Consider the following 23063-nt stretch of genomic DNA (forward strand, 5'->3'; position numbering starts at 1 on the left):
ATGCTTCTGAATTTACTCAGTTTTAGGAATATTTTATCCTGACTTGCTCAGTAGACTTTGCCTGGAGCTGCTAAGGATTGTGACTTTGTCTACATATTTATAATTCTTATATTTGCATTCTTGAAGCATGTGAGCACATTAGCTAATCCTGTAGCTATGAGCAGGTGGTATATGCATCTTATGCCTGGGATTTATCAGGTCAACAAGAAAACCCTGGTTAGGGTCAGGTGGGACGCTTTCTGAATCTTTCCATTTCAGTAGAAATACCATCAATAGACTACAAACGGTATAAAGATCCACCACTTTGCTCACACAGGCTTACAGTATTGCCAGCCTCAAGAGATCAAAAATCATGAGATTTAAAGAAATATATGTAAGTCCATCTTTTGAATTTTGAACTCCTGCACCCATCCCCCTCCATGAAAGACATTTAATGTTACCCACTCTCCCAAATGTATTGGGTAAGGTGATTTTCGCTCCTGGTGAATAATCTGTCACCACAGCATCTGCTCATGCCCTGACCACTGGTTAAATCTATCCTCAAACCCATTAGTTCAGCCTTCCTCAGTGCCAACATGTATGAGTTCAGCCCTCCCAGCGGTTCTGGCACTCCAGCTTCACTTCTTCTCCTCCTAGGATTCTTCATTCTCCTCTCCCCATTCCAGGCTGGAGGTGCAGCTCCAACAATTCTTCACCCCTCCCTACACCTTTCCCAGGCCAGGTGCTGTAGTGAGGGAGGGGGGAGGAGTCACCCTGTCCTCCCTGCTCACAGGAAGGAGCAGACTCATTCTGAGTTGCTGGGCTCTTTAACTCTCAATTACAGCCCCACCTCTCTCAAGAATGGCTTTGGTTTGCTATGGGGAGAAGAGAGCTCTGCCTGCACAAGCTCTGATTGGTTATTCTGGCCCAGGAGATGGACAAGTGGGGCAGACAACCAGTCAGAGGGCTGGAGTTTCTCACATCATTCATAAATAAATAAATAAAAAACAACAAGAAGATTTGGCAACACTGTCCCCTTCAAGACTGCCAAAGGCATAATTTTAATAAATCATTGCACAATTTTCCTTCGATTCATGTAAATTTAAAAAAGGCTAGAAAAAAGTTATATAAGCAAACTCCTTTTCTTCAGCTTAAACCAACCTGCTGATGTGATGAGTAAGTAGAGCTACTGGTTCCAACAATGCTTTGAGGCTCAGTGTCCCCTCTGACAGCACCTGGTGGGCCTCCAGTTTAATGCATCTTGTGCAGCTCCTCGGGGACCAGCACACCAATCCAAATCAGCCCTCAGGTATTTAAGGGCCAAGATTTTATGAACACTCTCTTCAGCTATGGGAAGGTCTAGTCACCAACAACCTAGCATTTAATACAGTTTGTAAGAAAAGTCAAGAACAAGTTAAGATGACTGGTAATTATGTATAGGACAGAAGAATACAGCTTCATTTTCAGTAACTAAGTTGAGATCACAGTACTAGCAACTAAAACTAAACAGGTAACTTATAAACAGCAAGTTTTATATGAAAAGCATTGGACAAAATAGCATAAAGATTTTTTATTTTGGGGGGGCCAAGAGACTCTTTCTGACCATAAAAAAATAAAATAAAATAAAAATCAGTTACTTAGCATCTTCAAACTGTGGTGGTTCTTTTAAAAGCATTTTTCTGTTAGAGTGGCTTATGGATGTACATTTCGGTTTTAACAGTCCTATGTGGAAATACCCTAAGGTATTAACCCCCAATCTGGATAAGTAAGGTGAGTGAATTCAGTTTAAGAATGAAGCAATTTTAGAACTACCTGAGAACCAAAATCCCACTCATGTGTACAGACTAATGTTTATTTCCTGGTCCCCTGAAATAGCAGAATTCTTTCCTGTAAGGTTTTTATGTGAATAATGTTGTTTAAAATTATGTTCAACAGCCCTCTCACTATTTCCTAAATGGTGCCACAGTAGCACTGTCTCAGTCATCAATTTAGTTCTCTTTGCTTGTATGTTCTTTTGATTATATCAATTGGCATATTTGAATTTCAGTTAGAAGCCCTTTTCTTGGTCATTACAAACTAATGAATTCAAGATGCCACCTAGTGGCATTACTTCTACAATACAGAGAAAATGTAATTATAATAGTACAAGCAATTCCAACCCAGTGGCAAAACAAAACAGAAACAATTACTTGAAAGTGTGTACTTAATGCTAATGAGCCTATGTGCATACATCTGGCAAATACATCCCCCAATGGTAAACTGTTTTAAAGGTTCCATTTTCATCTTATATTTTAAAATAAATATTCTAATATGCATCCAAAGTGGGTATTCACCCACAAAAGCTCATGCTCCAAACCGTCTGTTAGTCTATAAGGTGCCACAGGATTCTTTGCTGCTTTTTCTAATTTGAGTATATGTCAAACATGACCTTCCCCCCCTTAAGTATAATTTAGAAACGAGTACAAATACACTATTCTAAAGTGAACTGCTACTTCTTTAATAAACAATTCCAAGGAGGCAGAAGTAAAGTTTTGTTTTCTTTCACAGAAAATGTTAATACAAATCTGTAATAGCAGCATAATTTAATTTACCAAAAAAGGCTGAGGCCTGAAAGCCCTAGGGATATGCACAAAAAATAGTTCATATCTTTTTATACAAATAAAAGTATTATTTTTTGAATATTCATAAAGTGACATGACACTGAGCAACATGTATCTTCACATTGACATTCAAAGCTTAGATGGATCAGTTGCAATGTAAGACCCCTGTATCATACTCAGTCAAGCACCATGGCAGATAGTGCATTAAGGTCTCTCATGAATGGATGTTCAGCTAGTATTCGATCAATCTTCTGTCTTTGCTCAGAATCAGGAAATATTTTTATCAATGCATCCCTTAGTTGTACTGTTTCTGCAGTAGATCTTTGCGGTGGAATTGTTAGACCAGTCTGTATGTTTGGCAAGTTTGGTTCAAATGGAAACCTGGCAGATGGAGGACCACCATGTACTTGGTTCATAGGTTGTCTATTATTACTGCATGAGTTGGGTATTGGCATGAAGTGTGAGGTCTCAGAAGAATGCAGTCTTCCAGTCGGTAGAGTTATTTGTGCTGGTGGAAAATCTCTACAGAACAAAAATGAAATCTCTGGTAAATTAAGGAAGATGTGATATTGTTCTGAGTATAAAAAGTGTAGGCAAAACAAAGCCTCTGAACCCCTACATTCTAATATTCTTCAGATTGTTTTGGATTAAAGATGCAGTTCACTTGATTCCATCCAAGTGATACAAAACAGTAAGTACACCTCTACCTTGATATAACATGACCCGATATAACACAAATTCGGATATAACGTGGTAAAGCAGTGCTCCGGAGGGGCGGGACTGCGCACTCCGGTGGATCGAAGCAAGTTCAATATAACGCGGTTTCACTTATAATGTGGTAAGATTTTTTGGCTCCCGAGGACAGCGTTATATCGGGGTAGAGGTGTATAACAATCTAGCTAGGGACTTCAAATCTGAAACTTAAGAGATAGTAACATGGATTACCATTAGATATGACTGGCTGTGATGCATGTTTTAGACGGGTAAAGAGTGCTCAACATACAGCAAAACATTCAAGTAATCAGTTAAACATTTTTACAAAATGCCATGTACAAACTTCAGTATTACTTAGTTACAGTAGAGATGGATTAAAAAAAAACTATTAAGTCAGCCAGTTCATTACATAAACTGTCATACATGATGCTGAAAATCAGCCAATAACTATTTTTATCTTATCTCTAATGAAACAGTCGTGTTTTTAAAGAGTTACGTGTTTATTATTATGATCATCATCATCAATATAAATACTGTAGTATTTTCAAGCTTTAAGGTTAAGTGTCAAGAATCCCCAGATCAGGGCTCTTTCTATTCCAAATGCTGAAAATATTGCCACTACTTATCTGTTCAAGATTCATTTCGCTGATTTAGAGACTAGGAAAGTCATTACGTGGTGCAATGGAAAAAACAAAAGTCTGAACTCATGTCTTTGTAAGAATATAAAGGAAGATCTGATTTTTAAATATATTTCTGAATATGTGGTAGTAAATTTAAATCTACACATTTTAAAACAAAATTAAGATTAAAAATGAAATAGATTTAACAGTTATTTAGTTCCAGAAGTCTTGGCAGGCATTCTTAATAGTATGATGTAGTAACCTGAGGGTAGCTTGGAAAATGAAAACAGAAATAGGAAAAAAGTTGTGTCTCTCATGTGCAGAATATACTGTTATTATGTCTATTTATCTTAGGTTTTGCTATAGTGCTCCTATCATCCAAATGCTGATCATCAGTAAGGGGTAATTCAAGGATATATTTAGATGAACTCATTCTATTTCTTAGGAAACAGTCATTAGTTATGCATCATAGGTTTGTGTAATACCAATATGCTATGTGGACCACCACATTTATGTAACGCCACCACAGTCAAACCTTAGAGGAAGTTACTGAGGCACTTGCCTTACTTATTGTGAGATCCTGGTTAGATGCATATAATGTCACCACCACTTTTTGAACAGATTAAGGTAACAAATAAGAACACATTTTTTTCCTGTAAAGTTATTACATCTTTAGAGCTTGTGCTCTTAATATATTTTTCACACTGTACACTGTGACTTTGTTTGTTTAAGTAAATTGCTTCAGGTTTCAGTTAAAGCATTTATTGCCCCTTGTAAGCCTTGGCTCTCAAAGCAGAATGAAGAGACTGCTATACCTAAAACAGCATTCACTCCGAAGGAAGTCCTCTAATCTAGGTCCATTTCTTCCCAACGGATCATCAGGAACCATGAATATGTCCCCAACAAATGTGTATTGGAGCAATCTGCAACAGTAAATAATAATGAAATAGCTCTACCAATACAATTAGTTTTTTCAACCTCCCACTCCCAATATGTAGAATTAACTACCTCAGGATAGCCACCTAATTTCATAGCCAGAATCAATGCATTCTGATCAATGAACTTCTATTCTGCTATACCTAAAAATGACATTCCCTTTCAAAATCATGAATTAATGGGTGATCATATGGAAATGAAAATCCCACCACTATTCCTGACTACAGTAGGTTCTTAAACTGGAAGGTCTGGGCCACTGCAAAACAAGTGAGAGAGAGAAAGGACTACGGAAGATTTTATTGTATTATACTTGTTTAAACTCTCCTTCCTTGTCCGTATATTCAAATGATTAGCTCAAGACTCCTACATCATTGCAAGCCGCACAACTGATTGGGATCTGTGACCAAAACACAATAGAGTGTCTCCAGGGGACAGGCACTAGATGCTGACTAGTCTCGTGTGAAGATTTTTTTATTTAAAGTTAGTTGGCTGCAAATCTTTAGCATTAATCAGAAGTTCCTGTGTTTATATATACACTAAATACAAACATGAAATACAATAGTGGAAGAGATTATTTCTGTACCATTTAATCACCTTCTTCCTATTTAAATCCTTTAATACAGTGTTTCCCAAACTTGGGATGCCACTTGTGTAGGGAAAGCCCGTAGCGGGCCGGGCCGGTTTGTGTACCTGCCACGTCTGCAGGTCCGGCCGATCACAGCTCCCACTGGCCGCGGTTCGCCGCTCCAGGCAAATGGGAGCTGCCGGAAGCGGCGTGGGCTGAGGGACATACTGGCTGCCGCTTTCAGTAGCTCCCATTGGCCTGGAGCGGCGAATCGCGGCCAGTGGGAGCCGCGATTGGCCAGACCTGCGGCTGCGGCAGGTACACAAACCGGCCCGGCCCGCTACGGGCTTTCCCTACACAAGTGGCGTCCCAAGTTTGGGAAACAATGTTTTAATAAAAACTACTTATTCAGAAGACAAAATACTAAAAGACTATAGGGCCCGTTTCAAAGTCTACTGAAGCCAGTTGGATTCTTTCCATTGACTTGGGATTAGACCCTGAATAATATGGAATAATTTAATATGACACACCCAATTTTTAAGATTTTACATTTAGATTTTAGACTTTGTTTACATAACTTTAAGAAACTAAAAGTTAATTGTTGAAGGAGGTTGTTTACAGGTAAACAAGCAGGTGTATTGTACCTGCAATATGGCTTTTTCCATGTCATTAATTGGGATAGTTTGACAAAAATCAACTTGTTCAGAATAGAAAGCACTGAAAAAAGTCTATGGGAAAAATTATCAATGAAGTGTTGAAATTAATAAATACCCATATGGCATTGGCCATTGTATTTTTTCATTAAAATGAGAAAGCTACAATACAGAAGCACCAAAATGGTATTTACAATATGCCTTTGTCGTTTCATGATTAAACTACTGCAGTGGACCCTATAAAAGGCTACTCCTTAAAACCACCGATAAATTAAAGATTCTGCAGCATGCAATGACCCAGCAGAGAAATGGAGTATCTCACTGTAAGAATCAGAGGTCTGTGCTCTGTGAAATTCCATCCAGAAACCAAGCTACTGGTTTTGACAAGCAAAGCCTTAAATGCTTCGGACTTACTTACCTGTCTGACAAACCGCCTTGCTCCCTATGCCGAAGTACCATAGCTGAGATTAGCAAAGGTTTTCAAGCTTATGTAACCATGCATCTTCAATGGGAGGGACTACTGGCAGGATGTTTGGGAGAGGAGGGGGAGGGAGGCACAACTTTAAATTTTCTTCCCACCTCAGTCTAAAACAGCCCAAATAAGGATTACTTTCAGATATGCCTTTTTGCCCCCCAGATGTTTGAAAATGGGGGTAAGTTGTTGGAGCAGGATGTCAGGTGAGGAGTTTTGTTGTATGGTATTGCTAAAATTTATGTCTCAGCATTATTTTAAAAATTATATTAAGGGCATCTAGAGCATAAGGATAGGACTCTCTTTTAGAGTTTGTATAAATCCACATAATTACCTTTTTTCAATAATCTCTCTCCAAGAATATGATTCCGTCACAAATTCTCTGAAATTATCATTGGTAACAATAATGCCTCCAGTTTTATCAGCAAGATGCAGCAAAAATCTACAACAACATTTATTTCAAAGACAGTTAAAATATTTTTTCAGTTTAGTCCTGGCCAAAGCCATTCACATCAGCTAGAAAACAAGGATCATAGTCATATAAGAGGAGCCTTCCCTAATTAGACAGTGTAGTTCTGCTAAATAAAACACGTGTTTTAAAAGTTTTTATAAAGAGGGACTGGTTGACCTCAACCAACCAACTAAAAAATGAATCCCAAGCCTCAACTGATTGCAAGCTGCACTGCTTACTCAAGCATGTTTTTAAGTTAAGTCTTTGCTGCTGGTGGTTATCATAGAAATGCTAACTAAGAACGTTGAATTAGTTTTACAAAAAGTGTATGTAGAGGTAAATAAAGCTGCATGTCTAAAATAAACCAGTAAAGTTGAAAGTTCATTACACAATTCAACCTAAGTCCACTGCCACACATTCTCTTTTGGCTAATCTGCTGTGTCCCCTTGTGCAGCAGGATAATACTTCAGCCCCACTGCATTACTACCATTACGCTTGCCTGTTTCATCAGCTGTTTTATCAATGAGTAATATATCCTTTTCATAATTATATGATTAAAATTAATGCAAGTTTTTATTATTGATATAGTAATACAAGAAATACAGGGACCACCTTGAAAGTACACAAGTTGTTTATTCCTCTGGAAATAAACAATCCCACTTTTTGCTATTTAAAAATACCAATTATGAACTATTTTGGATGTACAGAGTTTAAAAAGAATAAATAATTCTGTGAACACAGATTCAATGTAAACACAATGTGATACTCTGATTTCCACAGCAATCAGAAGTCTTTCCACTGAAAGTATACCGCATTTTGTATTATAATAAATGCTGTTCTATTTTAAGGCATAAGTTTAAAAGTATGTGAGATGAGAGAACATAAAATAACTACAGTGGGAACAACTATGGATTGCCTACACTTTGTACCTTTTAATTTTCTGACATAACATTGCATTAATGGAGGGGGTTTTATAGACTCATGGACTCTAGGACTGGAAGGGACCTCGAGAGGTCATCGAGTCCAGTCCCCTGTCCTCATGGCAGGACCAAATACTGTCTAGACCACCCCTAACAGACATTTATCTAACCTACTCTTAAATATCTCCAGAGATGGAGATTCCACAACTTCCCTAGGCAATCTATTCCAGTGTTTAACTACCCTGACAGTTAGGAACTTTTTCCTAATGTCCAACCTAAATCTCCCTTGCTGCAGTTTAAGCCCATTGCTTCTTGTTCTATCATTGGAGGCTAAGGTGAACAAGTTTTCTCCCTCCGCCTGATGACACCCTTTTAGATACCTGAAAACTGCTATCATGTCCCCTCTCAGTCTTGTCTTTTCCAAACTAAACAAACCCAATTCCTTCAGCCTTCCTTCATAGGTCATGTTCTCAAGACCTTTAATCATTCTTGTTGCTCTTCTCTGGACTCTCTCCAATTTCTCCACATCTTTCTTAAAATGCGGTGCCCAGAACTGGACACAATACTCCAGTTGAGGCCTAACCAGCACAGAGTAAAGCGGAAGAATGACTTCTCGTGTCTTGTTTACAACACACCTGTTAATACATCCCAGAATCACGTTTGCTTTTTTTGCAACAGTATCACACTGTTGACTCATATTTAGCTTGTGGTCCACTATGACCCCTAGATCTCTTTCTGCCATACTCCTTCCTAGACAGTCTCTTCCCATTCTGTATGTGTGAAACTGATTGTTCCTTCCTAAGTGGAGCACTTTGCATTTATCTTTATTGAACTTCATCCTGTTTACCTCAGACCATTTCTCCAATTTGTCCAGATCACTTTGAATTTTGACCCGGTCCTCCAAAGCAGTTGCAATCCCTCCCAGTTGGTATTGTCTGCAAACTTAATAAGCGTACTTTCTATGCCAACATCTAAATCGTTGATGAAGATATTGAACAGAGCCGGTCCCAAAACAGACCCCTGCGGGGTTTATTTATTTATTTGGTTATTTATTTTTAAGAACTACTAAAATGTGCTGGTGCATTTACTTTTATTTTCATGTTTAATGAGTACATGATGGTTAGACTGCATATTCAACAACATCAGTCATGCACTACGTGCAAGAACATGCCATCTCCTTAGTCAGTAGAAAAACAAAAGGGTGGATTGCTTACCAGCTGGGAGGGAGGGAGATGCAGCCAAAAAGCTAGCTTCCAGATGGCTAGCTCAGAGCTTCAGCTGCTCGTCTTTGCCAACTTTTAAAGGGTTAGCTGATAGAAGGGCATGCTAGAAAAGTTTCTTTTAACTAGTGGCCTTTGCACTGGGAGACTTTAGTAGAAATCATTCAATGATTAAGAAAGCTAACTGACTGTGGGAAGAAACACCCCACTTGCGATAAGTGAGACAGATCTGTTGAAAGACTTCCCCAGAACTTCAAGGTTGGAGGTGGTGTTTAAGATAAACATGATATTTTGTTGACATGTTTCTAAATAAAACTGGGATACAAGTCTGACATTAACTGTCTTTGTGTATAGTTTACTACGATATGGCACACGAGGGCTATGATCACCTTGAGTGCAGCAAGTCTTGAGAGTCAGCATTTCAACATATGCAACCTATGGAACTCAAGCACAAGGTAACAATCTCTTGTCTCTCCCATGCCATCTTAGGAGCTGGAAGGTAGAAAACGGGTCAGGCAAAAAGTCCCTCTTTAGTTCCTCTTCAGTAGTTCACATGTTATTTCAATGAGCACAGATCCAGACACGTGTGTATTCAATCTCCACAAGTCAATGGGTTATAAATTAGTAAACCTCAGCAAGTGGTTTATACAAAACTTGTCAAAGACACTTGTCCTCAGTGAGGACTAAAATCCATGACAAGTTTTAATGAGAGAAGCTACCAAATTATACAGAATACCCATGTCATGCAAGGATGAATGATGATAGTTTAAAGTTGCTAAGATTTGGCTACATATAATGCCATTAAAAATGCTGGCCTTACTGACATTCTGAAAGCAGAAGGTGTACAAGGGTAGGACAGATACACCACAGTTGCACACAAAAATATGGAACACCTCTTAGACATGAAATTGGTGCTTGGCTCTCCAGGTTAATGGCTACCTCACAATATCAGTCATGAGGTGTGACAGAATCATTGTGTATCTTTTAAAATGATTTAACTCCCATCTTTCATACCTGTCATCATGAGCAGCAATTGTTGCTCCCAATACCATCCTTGCAGGAGTTAGAGACAATATTCCAACATCCTGGAGCTGTGTTAAAAAATGCTGCTCTGTTAAAAGGGTAAAACAAACATTCAGTTTTAAAGGCAAGGCTTTCTTCTTTAAAGTGTTTATTTACAGAATTTACATCTAGTCTACATAACACACAAAACAGCTTATCTTCTCTGAGAACAGTACCTACTGATCTGTATGGGTGGCACGCTACATCTTAGAAATGGACTACTGCTGGCAAGTCTGACGTGGATGGAGTCAATGGCCCATAAGTTTCTAAATTCTAACCTGCCTCTAAAACCCATCTCCACCCGTGGCAGGTCAGTTGGATTAAAAACATTTCAAACTAGAGTGCTTAAAGTTAGGCACCTAAACAGCAAGCTTGATTTTCAGTGATGGTGAGCACCCAAAAATCCCATTAACTGAGTGTTTTATTTTCTTAATTAAAAGTGAAGCTACTGCTTCTTTACTTCACAGAACTGTCTCAAGGATGAACTAGCTCAGTCTTATAAATAAGTTTAAAAATTTAAAATTATTCAAGAGGTGAGAATGATTTTAAAAGAAATTAAGAATAGTGGAGGAGAGGTAAAGCTGTGAGTTTAAGGACTTGTAAGCATTAAGGCCTTGCCTTCACTAGGAAAAAGATGTGTTAACTCACATTAGCTACCACAAGTTAAAAACCTAGTGAAGACAAGGTAGTTTGTAGTTTTCACACAAGTTAGGTCAAGTTAAAGACTATGGGAGCACCTAAGGTTTAACTCCACCTGCTAACTCTCATGAACCGACAAACATGCCGGGTTTTACCTTATCTTAGCTAACTCGAGGTAAGAATACGTTTTTTATGATAAAGATGCACCCTCAGTGTCTTAATGAAAGTGAAATAATTATCAGCTCTTCAAATAATGGTCTTCAACACTGTTGAGAAAACCTGGAAAGATTTCTCTAAATACCCAAATATTAAAGTATAAAAGATGAAGTATATAACACCTAACTGAATATTGTCAAGTGATTCAATAAAATTCAGAGAAATGTAAAAAAAACTTAATAGAAATGTCAGTTACTTAGCAATTCAAAATTAGGTCATTAATCAATTACATTTTTGTGACAGGTCCCAAATATCAAGAGCTGAACTTGGAAAGAGAGTTATTTAGATTGAATCCAAAAGAAAATAAAGCAGGACATTATTTGCCTCACCTTTGATGTTAGGATGACGTTTTGTTCTCCACTGTGGAACAAACACAGTAATATTTCTATGGCCACGTTTCCAAAAGTAGTCAACAGCTATTGCAATTCCTCGACAGGAGAAGAACTTCTGTAGACCATGACTATAAAAAAACAAGTGAGATTGGTTCATGATGAGTTGTGCAACTATGAACATTGAAGAAATTCAAAGTGTTAAGGTGAAGTTATATCTTACACTATAAATACAATACCATCAAAAAATAAAGGTGGGGGAATGCTTATTGCTCTAGCTACATACAAGGTGCTCCATACAAGAAAGAGAGTTTAGTGCAAAAAAGGGAGAAGTGTCTCTTCTGCCATATTACCAGACTCCTCCCTTTCAAAGCAAGGCAGATACACAGATTAGCCTGATTCAAGTTTTGTAGGCAGAACTACAGCCATCAGTCATGGCAGGTACCAGGCCCTTGTGAAGAGCCCAGCAGCTGAGAACTTCCAAAGTTGAAGCATATTCTAGTTTTATGATTAGCTATCAATTACAGATTAAAATGATCCATATCCAATTAATTATAATGAAAATAAGTATTGTGCTGCAAAGCACCTGACCCACCTTCTCTCCAGTTAGCACCAAAACATATTTCACCGGGAGGGCCAGATGTTAGGAACTGCCTTGTTAGATTCCTTGGAGTAGCAGATATTGAGTTTGGGAAACAGAAGGCCCTTCACTCCTTTCCTATCCAATATTTTGGGCCAGTAATTTTTAGCAAGATCAATCGATTATGTAATACCTCTGAGGCTAAGCTTCCTGAATTTTTTGCAGTTCAGATAAACTACAAACAGGAATAAAGTGGTATCACCTTCCTATTTCTGTGACCTAGCCAAGTGGCTCTAATAAAGAAAAGCAAAACAAGAAAGCATGGAACTAGCCTAACATGGAAGATACAGGTCAATTTACCAGAAGTTAAGATAATTTGTTACACAGCAAGACTTGATGGAAGTTAAGAAATGAAAACAGGCGGGTAAGAATTTGATTCCCAAATCAGTAGCTAAATCCTTCCATTACAAATGTTTAAAGTATCTAATAACTGTATGATTATAGTCCTGAAGAATATTATGTATTACAGACTTTAGCAAGGGTTAGTGATAATACACAGCAATTACAGTTTGGATTATAAAAGTGGCTACAGTTAAAATAAATATTGAGCCCTGAGTGTAACAGCCCAATACTTCAATTTTTATCTCCTACTAAAGTTACTCTTGAAAATGATTAGACTCAGCTGTTCAAAAAATTCCAACTAGGGATAGGATGTAAACAGATAGGAATAATAATGCTTTTATATGCAAAAGAAACGGATGCAGTTCAGCAAAAATGAATGGAACAGTATTCAGTACATGTAAAATTGCCAAATATTGAACAGAATTTAAGTTTTTATTCCAGAAACCATGATTTCCAGCATCCAACTTCCCAAATGAAAAAGTTGCATAGGCCACTTAGCAGTCCACCCAATTTCAAGAACTGAACTAGATAAGAGAATTGGGCAAAGGGAAGACTTAAATAGCAACAGGTAGAGATAGATCTCCTTATATTACAAAACAAAATCTCACTGAAAGTTTATGAAACAGATTAAACAAGACTAATACCAGTTTAAATTTTTAAAATCACTATGTTTCATATCCTTCTACAGATAAGAAGTCAGATTTATAGGAGAGCCACACACAAAGTAGAGACAGCAGGTTAGATTATAACAGGTTCAACAGAATTTAAATCAACAGGAAAGCAACTTAATGAAACATCGCTCTGAACAGAAACGAGGGCAGCAGGTTTCAGCACACATGTCAGGTTTTCTAATCAGGCAGACACCAAGAGAATGTAAAGTTATGTGCATGATGCAAGAACTATACACATCGTGGATCATATGCATTTCAGATCAGGGATCTCAGAAATAAGGCAGGAGGCTGCATTATTCAGTACTTTAGGATGTCTACACTGCATTTGGGAGGTGTGATGTAGCACAGGTAGGCACACCTGAGCTATCTTTGATCTAGTTATCTCACTAAAAATACCAGCGAAGCCACAGCAGCATGGGCAATGACATGGACTAGCTGCCCAAGTATATACGGAAAGTCCCAGAAGAGCTTCACTCAAGTGGCTTGCGCCAATTTAGCTACTTTTTTCACTAGATTTGGTGACTTTTTGGTTTCCCTAGTGCAGGGGTCAGCAACCTTTCAGAAGCAGGGTGCTGAGTCTTCATTTATTCACTCAGATTTAAGGTTTCTCATGCCAGTAATACATCTTAACGTTTTTATAAGGTCTCTTTCTATAAGTCTATAATATATAAATAAACTATTGTTGTATGTGAAGTAAATAAGGTTTTAAAAATGTTTAAGAAGCTTCATTTAAAATTAAATTAAAATGCGGAGCCCCTCGCACCGGTGGCCAGAACCCAGGCAGTGTGAGTGCCACTGAAAATCAGCTCATGTGCCAACTTTGGCACACGAGCCATAGGTTGCCTACCTTTGCCCTAGTGAGAAGATAAGTGTCAAAGTGACCAGTGACAAATTTAGCGAGTTTCACTGCCAATTACAGTGACATTCAGAGAAAGAAGTCACCAATATGTATAGTCACAAAATCATTCACAAGCAGCTCAATAGCGTTAATAAAATCCATTCCATGCTGGTCTTACTACATTCTGTTGCGCACCAAGTCAACAACATTATGTCTCAATTGAGCATGTCCTCGGAAGGAACCACAGTCCAGGGCTTATTGGGCTGAGATCACTCTAATCTGCAGTTGAGGAAAAGAAGTTTGTGGAAGCTAATTATATGTTACTAAAGTCAAGCACACTTTGGAGAAAGCAGCACTTTGCCAGGGCTTATTTTTACTCAAATGTGTTCTTTCTCACTGCTCCGTAATAGGCAGCACACCCTGTGATGCAGGGAAATACGGCTATACTGGCTAACCTGTCTCCTCCACCCAGTTAGGAGAGCTGCAAGGATGAAAGATGGGGGTGGGGGATGAGACAGGACCATGTGCCCCATCGCGGCATGGGGAGGAGGGGCACTGTGCCTCCAGGGATGAAGCCCTTACTACAGGATCAAAGGTGGAGCTAGCTTGATTTAGGTTCCCCTTTACTCCTTTTCCTGGCTTGGCCTGGGATTAGCTGCCTAGCTGTTTTCAGAAATGAAACCCTGGAAGCATGGGAGGGAGAGGGGGGTCTGGCTAGCGGATTTTTGTTTTTAAGTCTATTTTCTTGGGTCCCTGCAGCGCTGAGCTCAGGTCAGAAGAATGCCCTCTTCCCCCTGGTTCTGGGATCTCCCTTTCATTAACCTGTAGACTCAAATCCAGGCTGGCAAGAAAGGGAGGTTCAGCTGATTTTAATTAACCCCAGCTAACCTGGACTGCAGTGAACAGAGCGCTCTTCTCAATGAGCAGAGGGTTGCAGTTTCCTTCTCAGTGAGCAGAGGGCACCCTTCTGATGATAGTGTACTGTTGTAGTTGCTTCTGGTTTGCAACAGAATGTAGTAAGAACAGCATGGAACGGATTTTAATAACATTATTGAGCTGCTTGTGAATTATTTTGTGATTATACTTGCCTGTGTGTGCAAATATATATTAATTTTTGGCTCCTTTTGAGTGCTTAAACAGCTACATCTAGCAACTTTTCAGGATTTGTCTAGGGTCTTCCTGCTATATGTGGAGTTGGCAACGTTGCGCACCTCCATGGTTTCATTGCTATTTTTAGCAAGCTAGCTAGATCAAAGCTACCTTGGGTATTCCTGTGTGTACTGTAATCACACTTCCTGGCTGCAGCGTGGACATACCCTAAATATGTTTTGAAGTCTACACTTATTCCTTGAACAGCTAGTGTAAAGACTTTAGATCAACTAAATAACCAACTTATAAAATAAGATCTGCTAGCAGACATCCTAAATTAATGTCTGTACCACACTTTAATCCCCAGTAATCCTCCCCCTCTTTTTTTTTTTTAAAATCCTCCTTTTTCTAAATTTCATCCTTGCTTTCTATTTTTGATGCCACCTACAGATCAATTCTCTGAGTGGGGCTGGAGCAGAAGGGGAAAGATAGACCACTAATTATATTTGAACTGTAAATGAGAAACAATGTGGCTCCATTTATGTAACACAACATGATTGTGCTTTTTCCTGATAGAAATAGTACTGTGTGTGCTTCACACAACAAACATCAACATTTAAATAAAGTAATGCAATTGTCATAAAGAGTTAGCCCTCACAGAAAACCCTTACCTTCAACACCCTACTGTGCAACCTTTTTTTTTTTTTGTAAAAGAAACAAAACACCTATGCCTCATAATTTTAGCATCTGAATAGTCTTAGTTGGCTTTTGACATTCAAATCTTTGCTACTGATTCTTGTTTTGCAGAAAACTCTGCTATAAAAGAACACATTAATTCACATGATTGTATTTTTGTAAAAGGGTTATTTTTATTTAAAAAAGAGTGTAGAATTTGGAGGCTACAGAAAGCAGCAGAACTGGCAACGGCTCCTAAAACTGTAAGTTATGCCTCTCCTGCAGTCTCTCGTTGCAAAACTTTTAAAAAAAAAAAGTGACAGGAATGATTTTGCCACCTGCATTTGAACAACAGACTTACAATCTCTCTCATGTAATCAAACTGTCCAGGCAGAAGCCTTAGAGCAGCAGCTCTTGACCCTCAAGACTCATGGAGCTGGCAGGCAGGCAAAATGTGCAGTGATAAAGAGAGTGCGTCTTCCTTAAAGGTGATCTGCATGGGCAAAAAGAGGGGAGGGGCATTTGTGCTGCTTTATTATGTATAGAGAAGGTAGGATTGGGTCAGGGGGTCTAAGATTATCAATTGATAATTCATGGCAAGAGAAAACTGATAAAGAATTTAAACTGCTTGTGTTCTACCCTCTTCCCCACCTTGCATCTGTCTTGGCTGTTGAGACTATGTTCTTCAAGGCAGGGACAGTTGAGTATTGGATTTGTACAATGCCTAGCACAATGCTCTCTCCTCCCCCCCCCACTCTTAGTTGGACCTTAGGCACTACTGTAATAAAACAACAACGAAATAAAGCCTGGGTAAACGGGGCACTGCTGAAGAAGCTGAACTGTGAAATGTGGTACTTGAACTAGGCAGGCCTTTAAAAGATAGCAAGTAACTGTTGCTAAAGACTCATCTTATTCTCAGTTGCTCATGTCGTATGGAATTCAGTGTTCCCCAACTTGTGTATTTACAACTGGGGTGTGGCCACAGCAAGGCAAAGTAGAGAAGATAATAAGCAGCATAGCATAGCAGCAGCAGGACAATGTCAGAGACAGCATTTGCTTTCTAGAACATGTAAGGTTTTTTCTTTTCTATAACTAAGAAAAGAGAAGCCAGCTTGGCTGGGCTTTTCCAAAGAATGAGATGCTATTTTTTATGCCGCTCTGATTTTTCTTTCTTATTTTAATAAATGTTGTTTTAATGTTGCATGGATGTTTCCCACAGTCCACCTGAAAGGCCTTCTCTTCATTAAGAAAGAAAGGTATGTTTTTAAACACAAGTTAGCTGGTTAAGGTAAACTCTAAGCTGACTGAAGTAACACTCCCCTAGGGTTCACCTGAACTACGTAACAAGTGTTTAAAACTACAGCTTGCCTAAACCAGGATTTTATACATTAACGTGTCAGAGAGACACTTCTTGTTCCCTATATAGACATAACCTAAAAGAATAAAGTTCAAAAGGCAAAAGGTGTGTCTAGAGCCTGATGCCCACTCAGTTTCAGAGATTTTCCCTCCCAAAGAGGTGTGCTGCATGGGAGGAGAGGAGACATGATTTGCTGGAGGTGCAGATGACAGAATCCCCACTTTAAAGTACATAGAAAGCTGTGGATTTAAACAAAACCAAAAAAACCTCAGGCCTTTCCTATACACAACAAGGCTGCAATAAACAAATCAAGGGCACAACCTTGACAAAAGATCAGATACTCAGTAAAGCATTTAAACTTCTTGATGGCTCTGTTACTTCTAGCTAACTTTCCTCACCCTCATGTTTTTGTAATCAAAGTTTTCAGCTGACTGAACAAGGAGGCAGGTGTCATTGTGAATAGGTTTAGGGAAAGCACTTCAGGGTATGTCTACAGAGGTTCTCAAACTTCACTGCACTGTGACCCCCTTCTGACAACAAAAATGACCACATGACCCCAGCAGGTAGACCAAAGCCTGAGCCCATTCGAGTCCCATTGCCCTGGGCAGGAGGGCCAAAGCCAAAACCCAAGCCCTGTCACCCAGGGCTGAAGCTCCTGAGCTTTGGCCCCTGGCAATGGGACATGAGCTTTGGCCCTGGGCCCCAGCAAGTCTAATACCAGCCCTGGCAACCCCATTACAATGGGGTCCCAATACAGTTTGAGAACTGCTAGTCTACACTGCATCTGGGAGCGAGCCTCCCACCCTGGATCCACAGATTTGTAGTGGTGAGGCTCAGACTAGTGCACTAAAAATAGCTATGTTGCTTTGATTTAGGCTTGAGAGCCTGAGCCGGAATGTCTACATAGCTATTTTTAGCACACTAGCACAAGCCCCACCACCACAAGTCTTTCCACCATGGTTGGGAGGCTTGCTCCCAGATACAGTGTAGACATTCTGTAGGGATTTGTCTTCACTGCAAGTTATCTTGTTACTCTACTTGAGCTAGTCTAGCTCTAGTGAGCGCAACCATACTGCGAAACACTCAAAAGCAAAAGCTGCCTAGACTGATCGGATAAGCAGCATACAGTGATCTGATTAATAGCTGACAAGTTGTAACTCCAGCTGCTGCATCCCCACAGCATTACTAAGGCCATGTCTACACTACCACTATGTCAGCAAAACTTAGGTCACACCTGTGTGACAGTTTCGCTGGCATAAGTGGTAGGGTGCACAGCACTATGTCGGTGGAAGAGCTTCTCCTGCCAACATAATTAAACCACCCCCAACAAGCAGGGGAGGGACAGCTCAGTGATTTGCACATTGGCCTGCTAAATCCAGAGTTGTGAGTTCAATCCTTGAGGGGGCCACTTAGGGATCTGGGGCAAAAATCAGTACTTGGTCCTGCTAGTGAAGGCAGGGGGCTGGACTCAATGACCTTTCAAGGTCCCTTCCAGTTCTAGGAGATATAATAAAATAATAATAATTGGAGCTAGATATAAGGGGCAATAGCTATGTCAACAGGAAAGCTCTCTCCCATCGGCATAGAGCGGCTAGACAAGAGATCTCACAACAGAGGAGCTGCGCCACTGTAAGCTCTCTAGTGTAGACATAGCCTAAACTTGAGTATCAGAAAGCACACAGGCTTCAACCTGTACCACTCCCTCAACCAGCAAGCTAGTCTGAGCTTAAAGGACCACTCAGCTCACGCTAGAGAGCTGTTTGTGCGGATGGGAGTTGGTTAGAGGCAAAATTCAAGTTATACCTTGAGATAACAATGTAACAAAAACAAGCCTTAAGAGTAAGGGTCTGTATGGAAGTGAAACTTTAGGCAATGGCTTAAGAATGCTTTAAGGTATTTTCTTTTTAATTCACTATCTGTTAATTGAGTGGTCATTTCAGAGTTTTTCCACCAAGCATAATACATCCAGACATTTATTTTTTGAAGCATCCAATACCTTCTTGAGTGCTAGGAAGAACAATGCACATATCTTCTGACAGAATTTTGAGCTCATATTATTACATAAAACCCCATTCTCTTTCCCCAGAAAAATGCTCCTTCTGTAATAAGCAGATATTAAAGAGGATGTGGTGGATTTGTTACTTTCTACATAACCCCAGCAATTTGCATTTCTTTTCCATTAATATAAGTTTGGGAAATTGGTCTAAAAAGGTTAAGACAAATTATGACTCAATTATGACTTGCAGTTTGCATGACTATTTTCTAAAGAACAAAATCTGAACCATGAGGAAATAGCTCATTTGTAAAGCTATTTACAGTAATGAAAACACTGTACTTTTATTTAAGTAATGTCACACAGTTCTGGGTCATAAAAAAATTTCCCCGTAAGAGCTACCAGGACTGCAACAGTCAAGTGACAGGAAGTGTTAATCAAATACTTCAGTTAACTCTTATAATACTGGCATTTTCAAGACTGGTATCCAAATTAATTCTTCAGAGGATATACCTATGGGTCCTTAAACTGAAGTTAGAATAACAGCTACCAAATTATCTCCTTTGGTTAATAACCTCATACTTTAAGGAAGGTAACACACTGTATTTGAAAGCTTCCTACATTATCTAACAATAGACTGGGTAAATTATTTATCTTGGAACAAATGGTTAACTCACTTCATTGACCATTCAAGATATGCCACAAGCAAAAAGAGGCCAATTTCCTCAGATACATTCATTTACTCAAAACTTGCTTTTCTGACTCCTCCCCCCCCCCTTTTAAAAAAAAAATCTTTCTGGACTGATTACAAAGAGGTCCATGAGACCATTATTAGATCTTTGCTCTTTAAAATGCATTAGTTGTATTTAGCCAGTGAAAGTAAGATTTGTCCTCTGACTGCAAGAGTGTGCAACTACTTTCAGGATGAATATTTGGCACCTGTGAATTTAAAGCCCATCAGTGCAGTAAGTGCTCAGACATTACGGTGCTGGAGGCTACAAATACCTTTTTGAAATAAGGTACAATAAGAAACCTTAAGAATGCTCTTAGAGATCTGCCAGAAAGCACTGAATCTCTGACCACGGGTAAGGTTCCAAGAGATGAGATAGGAGGATAGTAGCCAGTTCTGGAAACACTCCCAGGTCTACTCAACTATCAGCAAATATAAGTGGCCTGAAACAGAAGTCATCAGGCTAGCACTAGCGGAAAATGAAAAACAGAAATCTGTCATAAAGTAGATGGAATAAAAGGGTGAAGGAAAAGATCAGAGTTTTTGTAATGCACTTAGTCCTGTGATGTCTGAGCAACCTTGAAAAAAATCTACAATTTTGGGAATGTATCACTAGTTAGACCATTTTTAAACTATTTAAAAAATGCTGACAATAGACTAATAGGATGTTCTAACTAGAAAACACTGCACCCCACAAAGTAACATCTCTCAGACGCCAAAAATTCAGTCCATGATATTTACGTTAGTAACCTATTTTAATTCTACTAAGGGCTAAAGAATTAGTCACTACTGATGTTTTGTATTCTAGGATTTCAGTTTAAATTGAAATACAGTTAAGAGCTACAATATGAACTCCTAAAGTAACATACTTTGTTAGGAATCTGACATATACCCTTAACTACAGTACTAACAGGTGCTGCTGTTTTAAGACAAATTGCTTTCTTTAATCTCTCTTTGAGAAGCTATCAGGCTTTAAGGATGATCTGTAGGAGTCCAGGGAACATCTGATGAGACCAGCACCTGTTGAGATCAAATTTCTGCCGAAAGCCCTACCTGATTTAACATCGTGAAATTTCAACTCAACATCTAGAGATGCAGATTTTTTCTTCTTCAATTTTGAATTTCTTTTGTGGCTCTAACAGCTATGGCATAAATTTCTTCCTGAGTAATGGAACTTTAGCACATGAATGTTTATTCATATGCAACAAAATAAAAATGTCCAGCTCAAAAGGGATGTGAAGGATCCAGGCCAAGCTGTTGCTAAAATATCCAATGCAAGAAAGGTATCTTTCTTAAAGCCTTGAAGAAATGAAATAAAGTTCAAATCTCCTTTTCCCAGCAAAATAAGGGAAAAGCTACCTTTATTGTAGGTAAGTACACGCCAAAGATATGATTAGAAGCGGAGATACCTGGACTAACTGTGCAGCTTAACAGTAAGAGACTTCAGAAACAACCATGATCTGCATCTGAATAGCAGAAAATAAGGTCACAATCTGCATAACCTCAAATATCTAAACTTGAAATGATATTCAGTTTATAATGCACTACAATAAATTTTGACTTTTTATAAGCCATTATAAAGGTAAGTGAGAGGAGATTTCAAAACCAGGAGATTTCAAAACCAGAAGCATGATACACTACAAAATAATCCACAGTTAAGAGTTCCATAGAATATATATTAAGTCATAAGTACTTTGGTAAAACAAAGATATTTTTGTACTAAATATTATTCTGTTGTATACAAGCATTCATGACATCCTCTGCACTCTCACATTTTCTATGACCAAGCAAGCCTCTTTTCAAGTCCTTCATCCTTTTCATTGGATCCAGATGTTGATAGCTATCAGCCTCTTCTAGTGTGCAAATGAAACTGGGGCTTGGAGAGTGATGTTAGGTTGGGTAAGGAGCTGGAGGAATTTGTGGAAGTTATGTTCTCCCTAACAACTAAGGAAATTTGCGAATCTTGTTAACGCAGTGGACAATTTAGTGAACTGTGAGTTGTGGGTTGGGTGGTTAAATCCATGGCTGCTTCTAGATGTACAAGGTGTAGTAGAGTCCACTTTTGTATCCTCATATAGGCAAAAGTTTGGAGACTTCACATTTGCATGCATGTATGTATATACAAATACGTACATATTTACAGATACTGATGGGAAATTATATTCCAGCTTTTTAACAGCATAAAGAAACGGTAAATGTTTAGGGCAGGAAATAAAGAATGCTGTAAATTGATATTGCAGGGAAAATTTACATATTCTGAGAAATATTAAACTAAAGTACATTTGTTTAGGACACAGATTTAAGGTAATTCTATTTAACAGCATCTTGGATCTAATGGCTACAATTGAATAAGACCTGCTGTATATCTCATCCAGCTGAGAGCACTTCCTGCAGCATAGGATACTTCACTGAATCACCCTTACAGGCAGCACTCTGGCCTACTCTCTGAAGTGTCCCATTCAAACACTGACCTCAGTCGCCACCTGAAGTTTTATGTCTATAATTAGGTCCTTCATATCACTTCAGTTAGTATTTCCTGCCTTTAAAGCAATATATTTAAAATAAATGATCTGTTTTAAAGGAGGACATGAAGTCTAGCTTACTCCTGCCCTAGCCAATCGGGAGTAAATTAATCCATACAGGGTGTAAGTTTATTTTGGTTTGATTTTATTTTTGCTGTAAGTAATCAATTTTTACTTTTTGCTGGTGAGTTTTAAGATGAGATACTTATTTTCATAGTAGACAGTTTCTTTGTTCTCATTGCAGAGGAACTCAAAGCAAGACAGGGTTACTTCTTATCTTAGCATTAGCCAGTGGAGCAACAGGAAGCTCAATTAGTCTATTCCTGGAAAACAGCACTTCCTCAAAAAAGAAATGAAATATTCCTAGATTATCACACTTCCACATTCCATTTCTATGAAGAATTCTCAAGCAAGTAATCATTCTACTACTCATTTGCTTGCAAACGTCATAGTTTGAGGTACATGAGATCAACTAAAGGAGAGGGCAATTTAGAAGTCCCACCTCAGGGCTCATCTATACTTACAGCTAAATCAGCACTGCTGCAATTGATGCAGCAGTGTCGATTTAGTGAGTCTGGTGAAGACAAGTTAAGTCGATGGAACAGCATTTTCCTGTCAATGTCTGTACTCCACCTCCCTGAGAGGTGGAAGTTAAGTTAGTGGGAGAGAATCTCTCATCAACACATTGTGGTATAGGCACTAATGTAAGTCAACCTAAGTTACGTCGACTTCAGTTACGTAACTTACATAACTGAAGTAGCGCAACTTAGGTTGACTTACAGCTTGAGTGTAGACCAGCCCTCAGTTTCACTCTTAACAAGTACAGGTAA

At 38.8% G+C, this 23063-nt stretch overlaps 1 protein-coding gene across 2 annotated transcripts in view; it reads right to left on the reverse strand.

The window, feature by feature from the left end:
• Nucleotides 1-2452: 2452 nt before the first annotated feature.
• The window catches only part of N4BP1 (NEDD4 binding protein 1), a 35308-nt gene continuing 14697 nt past the window's right edge, over nt 2453-23063 (reverse strand). The window contains exons 3-7 of one of the 2 annotated variants that reach the window (XM_050923060.1): nt 11377-11507; nt 10145-10241; nt 6874-6981; nt 4729-4836; nt 2453-3101 (exon numbers count right to left, since the gene is read on the reverse strand). In XM_050923060.1, the coding sequence (XP_050779017.1) occupies nt 2756-3101; nt 4729-4836; nt 6874-6981; nt 10145-10241; nt 11377-11507 (790 nt within the window). In that variant the 3' untranslated portion in view covers nt 2453-2755. The remainder of the gene's footprint in view (nt 3102-4728; nt 4837-6873; nt 6982-10144; nt 10242-11376; nt 11508-23063) is intronic. The other variant, XM_050923061.1, reaches the window with a different exon arrangement.

This window comes from Gopherus flavomarginatus, chromosome 14, assembly GCF_025201925.1.
Source record: "Gopherus flavomarginatus isolate rGopFla2 chromosome 14, rGopFla2.mat.asm, whole genome shotgun sequence".
Classification (NCBI taxonomy): Eukaryota; Metazoa; Chordata; order Testudines; family Testudinidae; genus Gopherus; species Gopherus flavomarginatus.